This window comes from Vanessa tameamea, chromosome Z (assembly GCF_037043105.1).
Source record: "Vanessa tameamea isolate UH-Manoa-2023 chromosome Z, ilVanTame1 primary haplotype, whole genome shotgun sequence".
Classification (NCBI taxonomy): Eukaryota; Metazoa; Arthropoda; class Insecta; order Lepidoptera; family Nymphalidae; genus Vanessa; species Vanessa tameamea.
The window spans coordinates 14001981-14022735 of NC_087341.1; the positions used below are offsets into that span (position 1 = coordinate 14001981).

The 20755-nt window shown below is 33.1% G+C and overlaps 1 protein-coding gene across 1 annotated transcript in view; it reads left to right on the forward strand.

Moving 5' to 3' along the window:
• The window catches only part of LOC113396608 (chondroitin sulfate proteoglycan 4), a 28733-nt gene that overhangs the window by 1451 nt on the left and 6527 nt on the right, over window positions 1–20755 (forward strand). The window contains exons 4-15 of the mRNA XM_026634609.2: window positions 2524–2667; window positions 3134–3315; window positions 4384–4591; window positions 10438–10593; window positions 10817–11041; window positions 11580–11864; window positions 14190–14387; window positions 17661–17767; window positions 18019–18154; window positions 18423–18598; window positions 19283–19442; window positions 19527–20732. Coding sequence (XP_026490394.1) covers window positions 2524–2667; window positions 3134–3315; window positions 4384–4591; window positions 10438–10593; window positions 10817–11041; window positions 11580–11864; window positions 14190–14387; window positions 17661–17767; window positions 18019–18154; window positions 18423–18598; window positions 19283–19442; window positions 19527–20732 — 3183 coding nt within the window. The remainder of the gene's footprint in view (window positions 1–2523; window positions 2668–3133; window positions 3316–4383; window positions 4592–10437; window positions 10594–10816; window positions 11042–11579; window positions 11865–14189; window positions 14388–17660; window positions 17768–18018; window positions 18155–18422; window positions 18599–19282; window positions 19443–19526; window positions 20733–20755) is intronic.

Sequence of the window (20755 nt, forward strand, 5' to 3'; positions counted from 1 at the left end):
AATTTTATTTAATGATGCTACAGTTCTCCTGACCAATTTTGGCCACAGCTGCCAATCATAGCGAACTATGCAGGAAATATTAAACTGTCCTCATAACTTAAAACAAAGACATTTTTGTAAAAGATTAAAGTTACTGTGTTTTAAATTACAATGGTAGTATAGTGTACAAGAATATTTTACAAACACAAGGAAACTCTCATAAACTGATGGGATGGCATACCCAACATGATCAAAAAGAGTTCAGGCTTAGAACCTATGGCTTTACTTGTATTCTGAGCCTTGGATGTGTACATGGTTTAAACTTTGGATTGCTATTTAGTGTGCTCGATCTGGCACTTGAACCTAGGCCATTGGTATCTTCATCTTTATACCCAGCCACTAGACTACAGAGGTAGTGCAACTTATTTAATTAATTAATGGCCAAGACAAGCAAGCTTTAATAATAGATAAATGTCTTATTTGCCTAATATTAAAACTTTTCAGATATTTTTGTTCAGTTATTTTGAACATTTTAAAAGTAGCATTCAAAATATTTTGTTTATTTAGGATTGTTTGGAAGAATTCAGACTTAGCAATATTGCCTTTTATACATTCTTGTGGTCTCCTTATGAATTTACATGTTTTATGTATACTATAAATTTATCTAATGCTATATATTTATCGATATAATTCATATTACAATAAAACGGGCTATCAATTGTTACTAAACATCATAACTGACCAGTGTATTGGCCGAAACTGTTCATTATTAGTACATTGTAATCAAATCAAATCAAAATATTCTTTATTCAAGTATGCTTTTACAAGCAGTTTTGAATCGTCATTTAACAAACTATTTAAAGTAAAGCTACCACTGGTTCAGAATGTAGATTCTACCGAGAAGGTAGGTAAGGGACTAGAATCCATACAATTTTATTTATTTAAACAGTAATTTAAAATATTATTTATTTCATCAACTTCTTTTGTATTTACATTAATAATATTATGTACATACATTAATATTGCTTTTTTGCATCACATGCTTTTTGAAATTATTCTTTTGTTTGAGCTGAAGCCTTGTACAGTTGTTTTTGACATATGCTTAGGTTTCTGGCATCACAAACAATAGGCATTTCAATGCATGCCAGCCATTTCCTATGCTGAAACAAAGATTGAATATTAACTTTGTCATTTTCTCATATCTCTCTCTGAATAGAAATAACTGTCAGATCAGAATGTGATTGTCTATTTTTCTCCTTGAATAATATTTCGAAAAGAGTATTTTCATAAATAGCCTATGATAAATATGAATTGACTTTCGAATGACAAATAAACCAAAAACATTATTATTTTATTTGAGTTTTTTTTTATAGTCGAGTTTAGTAAGGTTCGTATGTTTTTTTTATAAATAAATCCATTATGGTAAATACCGTAAAAAAACAGGGTTGTGTATTTTTTAAATTGAAAAAACCAAATCCAATTGGAAACATTTGTCCACTACAAATATTATGTTGAAATAAAAACATTGCCTTTTCGATATTTGGTTTTACTGTTAAATGCAGAAAATGTTGGGCGCCCGTTCCGTAAAAATACATGGTATCGGCTTTCATATACAGTGTTTGGTTTGAGTTAGAAAAGCACACAACATCAAAGGACATCAAAGGGGGAATTTTCGTCGTCGACCACTTAGCAGTTATTCGCGAATCGGTGACGCGTTACGCGTCGGCTATAATGTTGGGCTTCGAGGATTCATTATAAATTAATGTTTAACAAATATTTGTAACATAGGCGAATTATTGCGAACATATTTGTACATTATATTATAGTAATGTATAGAAATGATATGAACTATACTAATATTATAAATGCGAAACTAACCCTGTCTGTCTGTCGGTCTGTTTGTTTCTTTTTTATGGCCAAACCACCGAATCTAATTTTATGACATTTTGTACGAAGTAAGCTTGAACTCAAAGGATACTTTTTATGCCTAACATCTAACGACCAAACCCTAAAACGCTAGCGAAGCCGCGAGCGACAACTAGTATATGTTAATCAATCGTTAAGATCACTCGGAGACTGTATCATGATAAGACAATGTGTTTGATAGCAATCCTCACATTCGTCTAATATCAATGTATGTAAGTCTGTTAATCTGTACATTTTAAATATATTTATCAAAGACGCTTTAAATGAAGTTCTTGCTCAGGTTTCTAATCAATAGTCTATAGCTGCTTCTACCTCTATTCTGTAGCTACGGCCTACGCATTTATTTATATTGAATATAACCGAGATGCACCCTATAACGTGTGAATTGAAACATTCTTGCTGTATATGCGTACTAGATAGATAGATTGAGATAGATTGAGATAAATAGATTGAGAATATCGCAGTTCGAAATCATACGATTTATATCGTATTGTTGCTAATATAATTAAAACTATACTTGAAATGGATACATAGTAATACTGTATACTAAAGTGTGCAATATGACTCAGTCGAGCCAAACGGCTGATTATGTCATTGACTTTGGCTCATTATTTTTAGGTTGACGACAACGTCGTGAAGAAAAGGCTGCCGGGACGCTTCTTTGAGCTAAACATACACTTCGGTATATTTCTCGGAGGGCAGGGCGACTTTTCAGAGCTCTTTCTCGGTCATATGGAAAATTTCCGTGGATGTATGGAGGATGTATGTTAACGTTTATAATTTAAATATATTTTATGAATCAATATATCATTTTTGTGACTGAAAGACCTTTATAAGATACGGATCAACCTACGTGTTCTATATTTAAATTGCTTTCTAGCTATTACACTAATAGAAGCCAAATAAAAAATAAAATTATTTTCAATCATTTTAATTAAAAAATGTATAGGTATCATGAATAAAAATGGAATACTTTTAAGCTTATGAATTCATTATTGAAAAGGAAGCAAATAACAGCAAATAACATATTAATATAGTATATGCATGTCTGTCATTACTTAAATGAAACGGTTGATTTATATGTTACTTTTTATATCTGACTGGGACAATAATAATTCCAAACCACTAGATATACGACTTACTTAGGTACATAATATCCATTATATTGTAGTTCTTGTTAATAACATATTAACAAGGACTTTGATAAACTGTGTTTAAATATGTCTAGGTCTACTATAATGGGGTAAAAATAATTGAAAAAGCACGAAGCCGAAGTGGTTCGGTGCACGTCGAGGGCGTGACATGGAACTGCGCACCCGAATTCGATGCCGACATCAACGCTGATATCAGTTTTATTGACGAGGGAGCGTATTTGATTCTTCCGAGAATAAATTCAAGAGCAGGAGGAAGGTGGGTTGGTCAAATTTAAGATGGAAACATTTTTTTTAAATATACTATTGTATAATTATGGTAACCTTGGTCTATATTGATATATTGTCATTATACAGCGTGTTTTATTTGTATTAGAAATTATTGAGATGTTTTAACCATAGTAGATACGGTTAGTTTGTCTCAAATATTTTATAATCCTTATTTTATAAATTCATCAATTTGAATATGTAGTTAGAAATGTAAATAATAACGATTAGTCGTTTTTTTTTAATTCTGGATCACAGACTCTTGATTGCAATCGAATGACACATTATACTGTTGCCTTAGTTAGATAAACTAATTAAAATATTATTTTTAATTATTAATACAGTATATTCAAAGTAGAATCTTTTTATGTCGGTCCACATATACAGAAAAAAAAACGTTGGGCATTCTACAAATCATAAAGGTAAAATAAAAAAAATATGTTGTTGACAAGTTTTTTTTTTTTTAAGTTTTACACGTAATTAACATTGAAAGTCCGATTCAACTGATTAACCTTTTTACTTATTTTGATTTCATTTACGTAAGCACAACTCCTTTAATATAATATACAGCAATCGTTTAATGTTATTCATCATACGATTGCACCCTTAGAAGTTTCGTTACTGCAAAACTAGACATGCAATGATAATTAAATTGGAACTGTCCCTTAAACACTTTTGTATTACTTTATTTCGATTATGTAAAAAAATATCTGCAAAATATAATTGTTTCCATCTTTTTAATATTAACAACTCTTCTGTCCAAACAGCAATAGTCAAACATTTAGTAAGAGTTGAGGATAAGCAGGTGGACTGACGAAAGGACCATCTGATAGTTTGTGGTCATAATCGCCCATAGACATTAGCGCTCTACAAAATATTCACTATTCGTTAAATTGTCAATGCGCCACCAACCTTTACAAAGTTATGCCCGTTGGGCCCGTAATAACAAAGGCACTTCAAACTGTAATACAACCATACTGAGTATAGCTGTTCCACCACGTATTGCAAGTGATTTTAATTTTGTTGGAAAATAACTATAATTCTTATTTGTTATAAATAGATGGCAGATTGAATTTAAAACTATCACGCCGAACGCGATGATCCTTTACAATCCGGGTGGCGGTCGTGGCTCGGACTTCTTGGCTGTGGAGATATTGGAGGGAGTCGTGCGAGTGAAGATGGCGAGAGGGCAGATAGTCCACAACGATCGGGTCAATGATGGACAATGGCACAAGATGCATCTGCTGTTTAACCCCTCGCTTATTGAGGTGAGTCCGCTTCGTGTTTGCTCAATAGCAACTAATGGATGTTTTGTATTTTATTTTAATAGTATATTGGTCACCTGTTCAACCGCCCACGCCCACAAACTTTACTACTGTAAGAAACGTTAACTTTTCCTTATACCATTGATTTCTTAACAATTAGAACGAATTTTAAGTATCTTGGTGTAAGTATACGTATGTGCCAGTGTCCATAACGCTTTTTACATCATTAATAATGTTGTATTCAAATTCTATTGAAGAAATAACAATGAGAATCGCGGAATGTATAATTTTCATTAAAACTTACATAGCGAACGAAACTTTTTATCTAATTTCCTTTCAATCCGGTCGGAGATGAGTTTTACTTCTACGGCAAACAAATGGCATTGCTTTGTGCGAATTGCTTCTAATTAAAATATTTATCAAAGAAATAATTCATATATTATACATGTGGTATTATTTTAGTCATCTATCAATGAATGTGTATACGATTAATTTGAAACAAATGCAATCGCAAAGCTTTTGACCTTATTTTTATTCAAGCGTGCAATGAGGTCGAGTCGAAATCTGTAATGGCTCTGATTGAACTGTCTGATGAAGTGCCCGGCGATAACAATATTTGTATCGAATAATATAAATATTAATATTAAACAATTTTGAACCTTATGTTAGTTGAATAAGCCATCGAATGCAATGACGACGCTCGCGTAAAACGCTATATTTCTATTCGTATCATTACTCGCTTTGAGTACAAATATTATATTGGTGCATTCGAATATTGCGCGAACGATTTTGTTGAAATGAAAATTCGTCTTTTTTTATTACAATCCTTGATATGAAAATCGCATAGGATTTTTTATAATATTTATGTACTAGTTTAGAAGAGCTATTCTGTAAGAAAAAAAACTCGAAACTCAACGCAGACCACGACCGAGAAATGTAAGAATATTATATGCGACATACGCGTCTCGAAATGGTGGATCACCGTAAGTCGGTTTTGAACATTTTCACGAATGAGATACGAAGTGAATTCTTACAGAATCGCACCGCTGAACGTTTAATCAATTCATGCAATGCGAAAATGTTACCTACAAGTATTTTTTTTTTGTCGGTTTTAAATATGAAAATAAATGACTTTCTAATATTTTAATTAATGTTGGAACACGAAAGGTACGTAGGAAATTACATAGGCAGTCAGACGTTAAATCGTATTAATGCTTTTGCGAATTAATCAGGTCGAGGATTGGTAATAATATTCCCATGTATATAGTTTATTTTAAATTATGTTCTTGTTGCTTTTATTTCGCAATTGTATGAAGAATTTACACTTCAATCGGCTTCATGTGTAACCTTTTGTAACAAAGAAACCGCTGGAGCTGCAGCCTGGGTTTTCTTTTTATTCTTTAGTTAAACGAGGGTATATATGTCGGGATAAATTACGCATTTTTATTTAAACAAATATATGTCTAATGGGAAGTTGTAGATGTTGACAAAATTGATCACACTTTTTAGGGCTAAACATTATTTTTTTATGGGTATGCACAGTGATGCAACCAGGAAATAAAAATGTTTACTCATTAAAAATAGCGTAAATCAATAGGATAAAAAACGTGGAAACGTCTATAGAGATTTTTTTTGAGTTAAATAATTAATTTGTAAATGTTGCTTCATTAATATTGGTACAGATATCACAAAAATTGTGTATCCGCTTTCAAAGGGCATGATACGTAAAAAAAAACTGTATGTTAATAACTAGGAACTCATTAGTTCAGTGAAATTCGATACAAATAGCGTATAACCTAAACCAAAGTACAGGATATACGTAGGTAGTAACTGATTTCTCATTTATAAAATTTCTTTCTTCCGTCAGCACGTGAGGGTAGTCTAGGCTTAAACGATATATATAAACAGCCTACCTAAAGCCTTTAGGTCAGTCTATAAGCCATCTCTATTCCAAAATTCATAGAAATCCTTTCAGTTTTTGTGTGAAAGAGCAACAAATATCTACTCATCATCGTCACACGCTTTCGTTTATAACATTACTACCAGTCTCAAAAATATGTAGTGACCTAGCATATTAAATGTGTTTGGTTAATGAATTAAGACCGTATAACGTCAATATGATGTCTAAGTCTTGGCCACAGTAATGACTTATCCACGCAGCATTCAAGCAGATTCATTGTGCTGTTGGAAATATCAGGAACCCTGTTCTTTCAATGACAAAAGCGTATCAATATGAAAGCTTTAAAGCCGCCAATATTAGCTTCGGGAAACATTTCCGTTACATTGTAGAGACATAGGGAACACGATACTGTGAACTAGGCATAACTAACATAACTAGGTAACTGAGATTTTCTACTCTTATTAAAAATAACAAGACTAACTTTATTGCTATCAGCTGTTTTATTTTGGTCTCTCTCCCTTTCTTTTTCCTTTATTTCTGTTTATCTTTCTTTCTCTCTCGCTCCCTCTCTCTCTATCTCTATATATCTATTAATATTTCTCTCTCTCTCTCCTAATGACTTAATGAATTTCTGGCTACGTTATTTGGTTAATTTAAGTATGACAGAAAAGCATTTTCTGTTATCATTTTTAAACCTATTCACCGTGAAGCGAACCCCTCCACGCTAATTTATCGACGTGTATTGGTTGAGTGACGCTTGTCTTAGTATAATGACGTGAGATGACTAATAAGAATAAAAACAGCAAAAAATACACATATATATACGATTACATTATATTTGTTAATGCAGGTTTAACGCGAAAGGCGCGTTTTTGAGTGAACAGATCTATTGAAGCTGGGATACAATAACATGCTTGTTTATTTTACACACACGCAAAGTGAACTGAACGAAGCGTGAGATTCTGTTTCCATTGAATATATGAAATGTCAATTTGTTACGCTGTCCATATTGACTGAACTTTATTGAAATCCGTTATCAATTGGACAAATAACAGGGCGTATGTGATACCATAAGCTGGACATACACATTTCGATGATTAAAAGATAAAAACATTTTCAATATAAACTAAAGGTATGTAGGTAGTAAAGTGATACTAAATTAAAGCCGCAATTTCGTACGAAATTACCGGTAAATTTGTTTTTTAGTTTATATAAATATATATATATATATATGTGTGTGTGTGTGTGTAAAGATATAAAATGTTCAATGACTGAGATGGTATAGTGATTAGAACATGTGAATTGTGGGTTTAATTCTAGTCAACGTTTAATATGTGTTCATAATAACATCGTGCTTGTTCACTTGACGTCAAGGAAAATATCACGAGGCAACACGATTGTGTCGTAAATCTGCCACTTGGGATACGCGTTGGAATAGCGTGGTAGAATAACCGAACCACAAGTAGAGAGAATACTTCTCCTACTCCATTTTTTTTTCATCCTAATTTTTCCGGTCAATGTCGATTTCAAAGCTAGGGGTTCTAACATGTTCGGCCATAGCTTTTAAAAGTTCTATATTGAACTAGGGCATCCTCTTGATGGTGTCGAACACTTTTTAATATGGTAATGAGCCCTTTGCCTTTACGAATTACATACTTGAGTATTGGCGGAGATTTGAAATGGTTTTTTATTTAATCTTCTAAGAAGTAGCGGCGAGTGGTCATGAACGATAAAAATTAATAAAATACCCGCTGATTGCTAATAGAATATATCATACTATAATAATCGATTGTTTCATTCAGTTCGTTTCTATAAAATCACAAATGAAAATGAAAATGTTCTTCATTTAAAAAGGCTGATAAAAACACTTATATTACATCATTGAAATAAATGTAATGCTACCACCGGTTCGAGAAGTAGGTTCTACCGTGAAGAACCGTCGTTAAACTCAGTAACCCTCTAACATATAACATCTAAATTTATTAATTGTCTTTGAATGTTATAGAAACGTAGGTATAGCGTTGTCAACGCAGGTTGCATTACGAGTTTTTGTGTCGGAGACTAGGTCTTATAGTATACCTGATACGGTCAATGTTAATGTTGGGAGATTACTAATTTGGAAAGAAAATATTATACTTAGTAGTTCATTAGATACACAGTCTATTATTTTTATGCTTCTCATTATTATATTATAAACTACCTTAAGGTGACTTACTATATTTTTCGGTATTGACGTAAAAACTACTGAACCGATTGGTTTGGAACATTTCTTTTGTTTTTTTTTTTTAAATATTTATAAATATCACACTAAGGACACACATATTGTTATAGAATATTATTATTATATAACATCATTATAGAATATAATTGGGTATAAAATACGCGACGTGAAACTAATCGCATTAAAACATTCAATTAACGTAAAATAATCTAACGCGGGGTTTATACGCGTCAATCCTTAGAGACGGAGGAGCGTGTAAGTGGTCACCACCGCCCATAGACAATGGCGTTGTAAGAAATATTAACCATTCCTTACATCACCGATGCGCCACCAACCTTGGGAACTAAGGTGTTACGTCCATAGTGCCTGTAGTAACACTGGAGTTACCGGTAACCTTCCTTAGTGTTCATATTTTTTTTCAGATCGAACTGTTAGTTCCTTGTATTAGCGCGTTCGAATAAACAAAACAATCTTTTCCTCTTTAAAATATAGGTAATGATAAAGACCGTGAATTCAAACCCAGGCAGGCACCACTGTATTTTCATGTTCATAATCTTTGTTTATAATTCATTACGTGCTCGACGACGAAGGTGGTGAAGGTAAGAAAGATGTGTGTGTATGTGTTAAAAATGGATGTGTCGGATGTTAATCTATCACAGACTCGTAATGGAGCATCGTGGTGGGGTACACTCCAAACAATCTCCTCAAAAAGGAGAGCAGGTCATAGCCTCGTAGTGGGACTTTTATAGGCTGTTAATTCAATGAAATTTCATTGAATTATTAAATTGTACTCTTGACATAAAATAATGTCGGGCGGTTAATTATTATACACGAAACTGGTGCCATAAACGTTTTAAATTATTAAAAATTCCTGCATTTTGAATCAAATTAATGCTAACAAAACGGTTATATAACAGATATAAAGTATAAAATAAAAGGGAAAGGGAACGACATTTTTATATTTTTTAAGACTACAATAGCTTGTTACCTTACTTATGAACTTTACGTTATTATCTTCTATACAAAATAAAATGCATGTTCGTCGCCGCCTATGCGCTTCTAAGCCGTTCATCGGATTGTTAAGATTTTTTTGTGAATTTTACTGCATACGCCCGCGAATACTCATAATCAACAGATTTTTTCTGTGTGTGTTGTCCTTCAATATAAAACTACTGTGTAGTTATTATCATAATTATATATATATATTACCTCAATAGTTATAAATTTGTCGCTTTTAGAGAGTGGACGTCACATGTTTTGCATAAAAAAATAGACTAGATGTGTAAGTTTGGTTTATACTAAATTTAATAAAATTCTGTTCAGTCGCTTGGAAGTGAAAGAGCAACAAACAGACAGAGTTATATTCGCATATATAATATAAGTATAGATTTTTTACATGAACACTATAGTTTGATGCTTGCTTGTTTACTCGGATCAACATCCGTCTGTAAGAGGATATGTTCTTTGATCATGGTTAACCATCCTTCTGATTTTATTAAGAGCTCTAGCGAACTTTTTACAAATTGATATATGCTGTGCCTTCCTGTTGAATTTGTTTATTGACATAGATATGTTTATATGCTATATTTTTATTTGTATATTCATAATCAACAACTATACGTGTGAGTTCATATAAAATATTAGTGTTGTGTGTTAATGACGTTTATTGTTAATATTTATATTTATAAATCGAATGTTTTTTTACAAATTTAATAAAATAATTTTCAGCTTTCAATCGACAATATTGCAATGAGCACCCGTATAGAGAGCGGCGGTACGAGGTATTTGGATCTATCCGACTCTTTCTATCTCGGCGGGATAGAGAGTGAGAAGAGACAGCGAGCGTTCTCGAAGGGCATCAAAGCGGCTGATTCTAGCATAATGGTAAGATTATTTATCAATAATTAATATATTTTATTTGACTTAATTGTTGATCAAATAACTTTTAATGATTAGTAGCTTCAATTATAAAAACGGATAATGATATTAATTAATAACTAAGTGTCCCTTTATTTTTTAACGGCTTTGCTTTCAATTTGTTTATTCGATATCCGAAATCAATAACAGCTGATTAAATAAATTCTTACATCTATCGAAATATCCTTAGGGTTGCATCAGACCGATCGAGGTAGACGATAAGATTTACGGTTTACCGAACGCCGTTGTATCGTACGGCGTTAGCCCGAGATGCGTGTGGTGGTACCCTTGCCACGCCGGTCCGAGCCCTCCCTGCATACCACGAGCGACTTGCGAACAACACGGCGTCGACCACTTCACATGCAAGTGCGAATCTGAATTGTGTATTAATCCGGACTACGCTGAGAAATATAAGGTAATATCGCCGCTATTGCTCCGGCTATAAAGCTTACTATTGAATCAGTGTACTTTCTAAGTAAGGATGTCGTATGAGGTCAAGTGAAAGAGTTCATCGACCTCAATTATGTTCACGTGATATATCGGCAGGGTGGATTTTCCAGCCGATATTCGTATTTTTTATTGTTTGCTGGAACAAAGCCGAGCCATTAAGGTACCGCTTCTACAGAATCAAACACAAAATTAGAATATTAATAAATAATTAAAGCCTAATAGTTTTTTTTAAATACAACATGAACGAAATATGTTTTTTACAAAAATTAATACAAAATATTTAGTCAAGTTTATTAATATCAATAAATACAGTAAGTTACGTTAAACATCATAATTTGACATATAGGTTGTAATAATTAGAAAAATAAGCATTCAAATAAATGGCCACTTTAAAATGTATTATTATTATGTTTAGAATAAATGCAAAGTGTTCTTTCTATTGAATAAGTATATATAAATTCGGTAAAGCCCCATTTTATGATCACTGAATGTATGTTTTCCAGGTGTTTTCGAAATCGAGCAGCGAATTAGAATTGGTAGCCCTGTACCCTTTGACAGTACAAGAAGGAGGGGTGTCGGTGATAACGACGCAAAACATCGACGTCGTATTGGACCACCACAAGTACGGCGTGCGACCCTCCGGTGTACTGCTGCATGTCGCCCAATCCCCGCAACACGGCAGGATCGCCGTCGACCTGTCTTTGAGAAATCTACCTCAATACACCAATTATGTTGAAGGAGAGAAGTCTAAACAGTTCTTTACTCTCATGGATCTGTCTAGAGATAAGGTATATACATATATATTTATTATTTTTATTTTATTATTGTCGTCACACCTCGTGTCTAGTGGCTAGTAAAGCTTATGCGGTGGCAGATTCAATCGCTTAAATTTAAATTTACTGAAATGTCAATGAAGGCAATCTCATTATACCGATTTTATTATATTGGGTTTCACAGTAGTTTTAAGCAGATATCTAGTTCGGTGTTGTGAGTAAAACCGGTGGTCTTACGTCTGATCTCTGGTTGTATTGAATTATCGTCCAAAGCGGCCCTGTACCTGGGAGACAGCTATAACATACAAATGAGGAGTATACTATGCCTCACACAAGATAAATTATGCATTTCACTGAACCACTTTTCATACACGTCTGTATTTATTTCCTCATGATAGTCTATTGCTTTTTCGGGATTTGGAAGTTAACAGAACATTTGACAAAAATGAACAAAATTCATGCATGACCAACACCTTCGCTCATTGGTCCAAAGAAAGTGCAAAAAATGATTCTGCGCCTTCATATACGATGTCGAAGAACAGAAGACATGTCTTCAAAAATGTCGTTCGGTGTATTTCCTTTTCTTTACTAGGAATTTTATCATGGCGCCGTGTTCAAAATTCCGAGAGTTTCCAGATTCGGCTGACATTGTTAGTGATGTTTGTTTTTTGATAAATAATTGAACTATAAGTGCAAACTTAATTAGTGATTGCTTTTGTAATACTACTGAGTGTCGCAACTAGTGACATCAGCAATAAGCTAATAACTCATAATTGGCCGTAAATAAAACCTTTGGCCGCCATCTTTTCAGCCGCCCCTTGTATACAAGAATTTGGTGATCGACTTTATCAAATGACAAATGTTTTTTCGTAAGTAGATTGTTAGAGGGTAGTCAATTTTGAGAATTAGTACTTATATATATTATTACAAATAGAAAATGAAATGATCTTTTTAAAAATATTGTAATGGCGGCCAACAGACATTTTCCTTCTATGACAGACAATCACTATATTCGGACAGCTAAGCGGTTAGACAAGTGCCGCCAACCGTCGTCCTTATATATCCGGTCGTAGTATTGCCATTTGTGACTTTAATTTTCTTCTAACAATATATATATATATATATATCTAATAGTACCCGAGAGTCTCATACAGACATTATCACGAACATATCGTTTAATAGAACCACTTCACAAAACGTTGATAAATCTCAGTATCTCTCAAAACGATTTCTTCGTATAAGCAGATAAATGTTATTATTGATATCACAGCTTTCGTCTCTATAATAAACCTTAAGTACATGTTTAATTAATGCGCTGACTGGTTACAATTTCGCAGCAAGTTTAGTTCTGTTACAGGTATTTTTCCTTTATTACTATTAATCAATAAGTTAACCTTACCCGTTTATTCTGTGGTCAGTACTTATGGAGTTATCGAATCGTACATCCGATCACTTGTATTGGTCATGTGTATAGTACATCTGAGTCCACATACAACTGTGTCGGATCTTTGTGAATATGGCGAAAACGCATACACAGTTTTTGACGTCATTGAAGCAACTGCGACATAGTTTCAGCTATATTTTTATTAGCAGGAAAGTAGGCGTTGTTGTCCTTTCGTTTGTATGTTAATACAATTATTTCCTTTTGGGTAATTATTATCTTAAGCCAATGTCTCGCAATATTTCTCATTATTAACCTTCACGACAACTTTCTTGGTGCAATTATTGTATAATCCTTTAGGTTTGCACCATCTTTCGGGTCAGGACACGAAATTTTTCTCGAGCAATTGCTCTCATGGAATTGAACAGTGTTGTACAGAAATGTATCAACCTTCCCAACTTTTATTAGTTAAATCTTAACAAGGTTGTTTATACTTCTCTGGGTTGGTACATTGATACACAATTTTATTAAGTTGCTCGATGTTAAGGGTGTTTTTGCCGGATTAGCCGTTTCCACAAGTTAAAGGGACTCTTAACTAATTTCACAGTATGTTTGTTAAATGTTGGATTTGTTCAGATTATTCTATCAGATCCTTTATCAGAATCTGCTAGGATGCTCCTGGAATTCTATTTAATGGCTATTAATATTAAATGATATTTAAACAAAAAGGAAGAAGGGACAATGGGACTGACGTACCTGTGTAAGACAAAAGTCCCAAAAATAGATAGGAAAAAAAAACCTAAAGGGACTGTGAGCCAAATCAGTTATTTAAACAAAAACTTCTATACACAAGTTTAGTCTTATAAATATAGTCTATTGAAATTAAAAAGTCCTAAATAAACATTACTGATAAACTCAGTATGATTTTAAAGCTGATTTTACTCATAAAAATGTTTCAGGTTCGCTACGTACACGACGGATCGGAGAATCATCAAGATGCTATCGTGCTCGAAATGGAACTGATACCAGAAACGAAATTCACGTTACCGAGTTACTTGCAAGGTCGTAACACATTCGTTCTACACGTCAACGTTACTCCCGTAAACGATCCTCCTGTGCTGAACCTTCTCCCGGGAAAAGTGCTAAGACTCACTCAGGTATGAATTAAGCTTAAACAGATGTTACACAATAACATGCTATTTACGAAGTGCATGGACATAACAGCAATGTTTTTTTGCCTATTGTATTAAGATTAACGTCAATATGTAGTCGATATAACATATTTCCTATTATTTTATGACGTGCACATAATTATTGTAGTAAATTAAAATGCGAAAATTGACGTGATATTATTGGTTGAGAGCTTGATTAATAATCTATGATATTCACTGTGGATTTGCGAAAATATGACGTTTTGAACGTCGACGAAACTGTTATTGGAATTTTGGAAGAAAAATTTAAGTTTTATAAAGACATATCAATCCTAAACTCTTAGTTGTGTAGCTGAGTTCAGCAAATCACATGAGATACGAAAATAAATCTAAAGTTTGAATGTCTTTTTTCCTTCTTCCATTGGAATAGGCTATATAGTTGTTACTGTTATACATTTAGTAATTGTAAGCTAGATCATCGTTTCAAAAATATGTCACAAAAACATCGTAGTAGTGTAATACTTCAGTGTAAAACATACTTCTTCTAATTGTTTGTTTCTCGTTTTATTTATTTTCAGAAAGTTCGGTGCCTTTCAGTTTATTTGTTTTTTTGAGTTGCTTTTGAGTAGTTGCATGCTATAGCACGACTCGCAAATAACCTGAGATAGAATATATTAAGTAAGTATGAAAATTAACTTGAGTATAAAATAAAACATCTTGAATTATATTTTTTGTAGAAAATACGGCAATAAACACTTTATTTCCGCATTTAACACAAAATCACAAAATATTTTATAACCTTGTAACTTTTTAAACGTCAATTAAAATAAAAAATTGTTACGGAAAAGCAAGCACAATCTTGAATTTCGTAAAATTTAAATTAGTATTAAGCTAATGTGGTTTCATTATTACGTACGCTTATTGAAATTGCTTTTTTATATCGCGACATACTATACAAAACAGTCTAATGACCAAAAGGTTTCGTTTACAACATGCATATTTCTGTATTTAATATTGTTTTATTAAAATTTGGTCATTCATAAATATGAATGTATATAACTTTTCCTTTAGGAAGATTTTGACAATGTGTCCTTAACTGAGTATACATAGATTTCCGTCATTATGTTAACAACAATATTATATTTTATATGTATAATAAATATCAACAATCATTGTAATTCACTTGGTGGTAGGGCTTTGTGCAAGCCCGTCTGGGTAGGTGCCACTCACTCATCAGATATTTTACCGCCTAATAGCAGTACTCAGTATTGATGTGTTCCGGTTTGAAGGGCGAGTGACCCAGTGTAGTTACAAGCACAAGGGACGTCTTAGTTCCCAAGATTGGTGGCGCATTGGCGATGAAAGGAATGGTTAATATTTATAACAGCGCCATTGTCTATTGGGCGAGGTGACCACTTACATCATTAGGTGGGCCATTTGCTCGTCCGCCAACCTATATCATAAACAAAGCACAAGAGTAGGTAAACTAGGTGTTATAAGGTACACTTATTAGTCAATACATCCTTCCTGGGGCACTGTATTTTTGTCTAGTAATATTTCATAACATGAGCTATTAATAAATTTAAATCTCAATGTTGTGATAAATAAGGCATATTAATCAATACAAAATTAAACTAATTATAAAGGTTTTGGAGTTACTACTTCCTAATTGTGATTTCCAGGCAGGATATATATAAATGTTATTGTATTTGATTGACATTGACTCGTTTCTTGCAAATCTTCTCGGTAGTTTTGCTTTTAATTCAATATTGTGATCTGACCATTCAAAAGTTTTGTAAATCTTCCCGACTAAAGTCATTCGCACCAAGTAAGTAAGCGCAAAAAGATGTGTTTATTTATGAAATCACTTCAGAAACTTCTAAAATTATCAGTGTTTCTCTACTATTGTGCATGTATTATACATATAAACCTTCTTCTTGAATCAATATATCTATTAAAACCGCATCAAAATCTGTTGTGTAATTTTAAAGATCTAAGCATATACAGGGACAGACAGCGTTAAGCGACTTTGTTTTATAATATGTAATGATTATGTGTTTTATATTGTTTGGAGAATTAAAACAAATACGCCAATGCTAAGCCGAATGATTCGCTTCCATGATACATTATGACAATTACTTATTCCCGAATTCTGGAAGATTCCTTCGACATCACAGACAGTAACAACCAGTTCAACTGAAGAAAGAAAATACAACACGATGACGGTTCACATCATTCCAGTTTCGATCCAGTACTGGACTAAAATACTGGACTGGATCGTCACTGGATTAATGTGGGACGGCACTTGCATCTGAAGAAGAACTTAATATTACTGTAGAGTTGCTATTTTGTATTTTGTACTAGACTCTTGAACGCAATCGTCTATCTATTATATCTTCTAAAAATATTTTATGTATTCAATTTATTTTGTATTTTATAAATCTGCTGTATCAATAGTATTTAAAATCAATTTATGAACGACCAAATTGCTTTAAAAATATTGATTGTTTTTTATAAGTATTCATACATTCGATTTTGCACCAAATCATCAAAATTATATGTAGCATTTTTAGGGTTCCGTAGCCGTATGTCACAGACAATTTTTCCGAACCTATAAGAACTATAATCTTGAAACTTGGTAAGTAGATGTATTCTGTGAACCGCATTAAGATTTTCACACAAAAATAGAAAAAATAAACAATACATTTTGGAGTTCCCCATACTTAGATCTGAAACTCAAATATTTTTTTTCATCGAACCAAATACATGTGGGTTCATCATCACCCATCTATGTCTTAGGTCTTCAATAGATAGGTCTTCAAAGATGATAATGAGGTTTCTAATATCTTTTTTTCTAAACTGAATAGTTTGCGCTAGAGAAACTTCCAAAGTGGTAAAATGTGTCCCCTGTAACTTCTGAATTAAGAGAATGATAAAACCTAAAAAAAATATATGATATACATTACCATGCAAACTTCCACCCAAAATTAGTTTGAACGAGATCTAGTAAGTAGTTTTTTTTAATACATCATAAATCGAAAACCGCAATTCACCTTTCATTCAATCAACACAAATATAAAAAAAAAACATATTTTTCATAAACATAAACCTTGTTACTTGCTGCTACGGAACCCTTCATGGGCGAGTCCGACTCGCTTTGGCCGCTTTTTTCTTTAGTTATGCTATATCTGTGATCTATTTTATTTATAACATAAAATGTTCAATTTAAAAGTATAAATAAATATGTCGTACACTAATGTTGTCGTTCTAAATATGAAGGGAACTAGAAAAGTTATAACATCGGACATATTGAAAGCGGAAGACCCAGACACGCCGGCTGAAGACTTACTCTACACCGTCCTACATGGAAAAAACGAAGCGAACAGGTACTCACTTTATAATAAATATCTTCAAGATTAATGTTAGCGAGCCTATAATAATTTACCTTGCGTGCCGTATGCTTTAAATATAAGTATAATATTTCGCCAGTCACTCGACAGTACACAGTATATAGTAATCTTTATGTCTAACACTAAACTAGAAGTAATATTTAAGTAACAATAAAACTTTTTAAAATTTTAATTTAAATGTTTTCTTTTGTAAAAAAAAAGCTATATGGATTAATATTATTTTTCAGTGGCCACATTGAAATGTCCGGTCAGCCATTGGACTCGTTCACACAAAAAGACATCGATTCGGGCGTTATATCCTATGTTAGCGGTACCACAAGCGAAAAGCAACTGAATAAAACGTCACTTCGTCTCACTTTACAGGTAAATATCTTTTAGCCTAAGTATAACACGTGTTCTCTTAATAAGAGTTACGCTGAAATAGCGTTTGTTATTACCTACTAATCGTATTCGAACCATGACAAGACTGCCCTTGGATGTGTAGGTTTAATCGGATGTATCATCTCCAACGACCTACATCTTGATTCTATGAAATTTGATAATTGAGACCCCGGAGTTAGCTCGTCACTTGTTTCTCACGTCACATTTCGTGATGATTCAAGCAATTATTTTGGACTAATTAACGTTTCAGGTATCGGACGGTATTGAGACTAGCGGTCCGGGTGTATTGCGCATATCAATAGTGCCCTTACAAGTGCGTCTCGTGAACAATACGGGATTGTATCTGGTTCACAACTCATACGCTATAATTGCAGCTGAAAACCTTACGTTTACGACTAACGCAGACGAAACTAATGTCCATGTAAAGTAAGTTATTTATTATATTTCCTGTATCTTTAACCAACGATCTAATGTTTTACTTTTCAAATTGAATTTTATGTATTTATGAAAGGCTTGTGTTTTAAATTTATTTTTTCCTATTAACGAGTGAATGTAAAATTACAAAACTCCCAGTTGGAATCTTTACAACATTTCACACGCAAAATAAAAAAAAAAAATCGAGAGTAGCGTATATTCAGAATACCGGTAAAGTATTCCCTGTTTGACATTTAAAAAATATAAAAAATGAGGCGATGTTTTGATGACGCCAGTAGAGCCGTATATAATACTTTGAGAGGTATTTTAGTAATTGTAATTAGTTTAGGTCGTAAAAAGGAGACGAGATAAAGTTGAAAAAAAATTGACTTATCTTTTCATTCCGAGTTTAAATTACTAATGAAAATTTATTGCAATCTCAATAGAGGCTAGAAACTATCTGCCGCTAAATTTCATCTTCAGGTATAGTGTCAGAATTCCAAATATCATCCACACCACTACGATGTCTACAATTCACAACAGCACTATTTTTAAAACAATTTCTGCCTCGCACAACCACTCTTTCCGTCGGCGGCTCGTCGATTTTTCATTTATTAACTTCGTTTGAAGATATGATTTTATATAAGAAAATATTGTCAAAAAATATTTTGATTTACATTAAAATTTTATTTAAAGGTACGACGTCGTTAAACCTCCGCAATTTGGCGTAGTTGAACGTCTTAGAGTCTTAGATGGTACCTGGCAAACCATCGATTCTTTCACAAGCGAAATGATTAATTTTGGACGCGTTCGATACATGCATATTCTTGGAAATCCCACGCATGACGAGTTCAAGGTAATTTGTTTATTTATGAAATAACTTTTGAATACATAATATAAAAAAGCAATTATGTTTATAATGTAATATATTTGTTGTCAGTTTAAAGCATCCGTTGGAACCGTACGAACGAATACACTTTACGATTTTCGACTAACATTTATTAAACTCGAATTATACCAATCGACTAACGAGGAATTAGTGTTAAATAATACGAGAGAAGCTTTTATATCGTCACAACATCTCAGATTTAAGACGAAACCATTGTCGTTGCCTGGCGACAGAATTTTGTTTACAATTCTTAAACCGCCTAAATATGGCATTTTACACCTTTCGTCTGGAAAACATCATTTACAAATGCATAGTACATTTTCCCAACAAGATATAGATTCGGATCTATTATGGTACAGACTACACCGACGAGCTTATTCTCATATACAAGATGAGTTTACATTCGTAGTCGGAGCGACTGAATGCGATAACATAACTGGAGTTATGACAATCAGACACGTGCCTGGTTCTTCCGTCTCTGATCATTTGTCTGGTCGAGTTCACACAACTTTAGAAAGATTGCAAGTAATTGAAGGTTCTAGAATGGCAATACCAGCTACGCATCTTAATTTCCGAACAGACGGAGTAACAAATTTAGTTTTTAATATCACTCATATACCAAAACATGGAAAGATTGAAGTAATCAGTGATCATTTGAAGATCTTAAGGGATAATACGACTTACTTCACATTGCAAGAATTGAATACAGATAGAGTGTATTATGCCCACGATGATTCAGAAAGTAGGCAGGATTCGTTTCATTTTATGGCATTGAGTCCAGAACCGGAGGACTTTCAATACGTTGGAGTGTTTCATATTGACATTATATTGAAAAATGACAATAGTCCTGTGCGTGAAAACGAAAAAGTCTTTCATATAGTCCACGGTGGAGCCAGATTAATAACGGCTAGAGATTTGAGTTATACCGATGCAGACTTGGACACGAAGCCATCAGACATAATATATACCGTGCAAAGATTTACCAAAGATCCTCCGAATGGAGGTATATTCAGAGCAGATAATCCATCGGAACAAATAGCTCAATTCTCACAAGACGACATTAATAAGAATCTCGTACTTTTCAAACATCAAGGCAAAGAATATGGAAAAATGGCTTTTTGGATATCAGATGGGTTATTTGACGTCAATGGAAATTTGGAGATACAAGCGTCCCCCCCTTTCATAAGAATGTATCCAACCAATGGTTCTATTGTTGAAAACGGAAAAGCAGTTGTTATTACCACTAGAGACATGCAGGTAAGTTATTATTTGTATGCTAA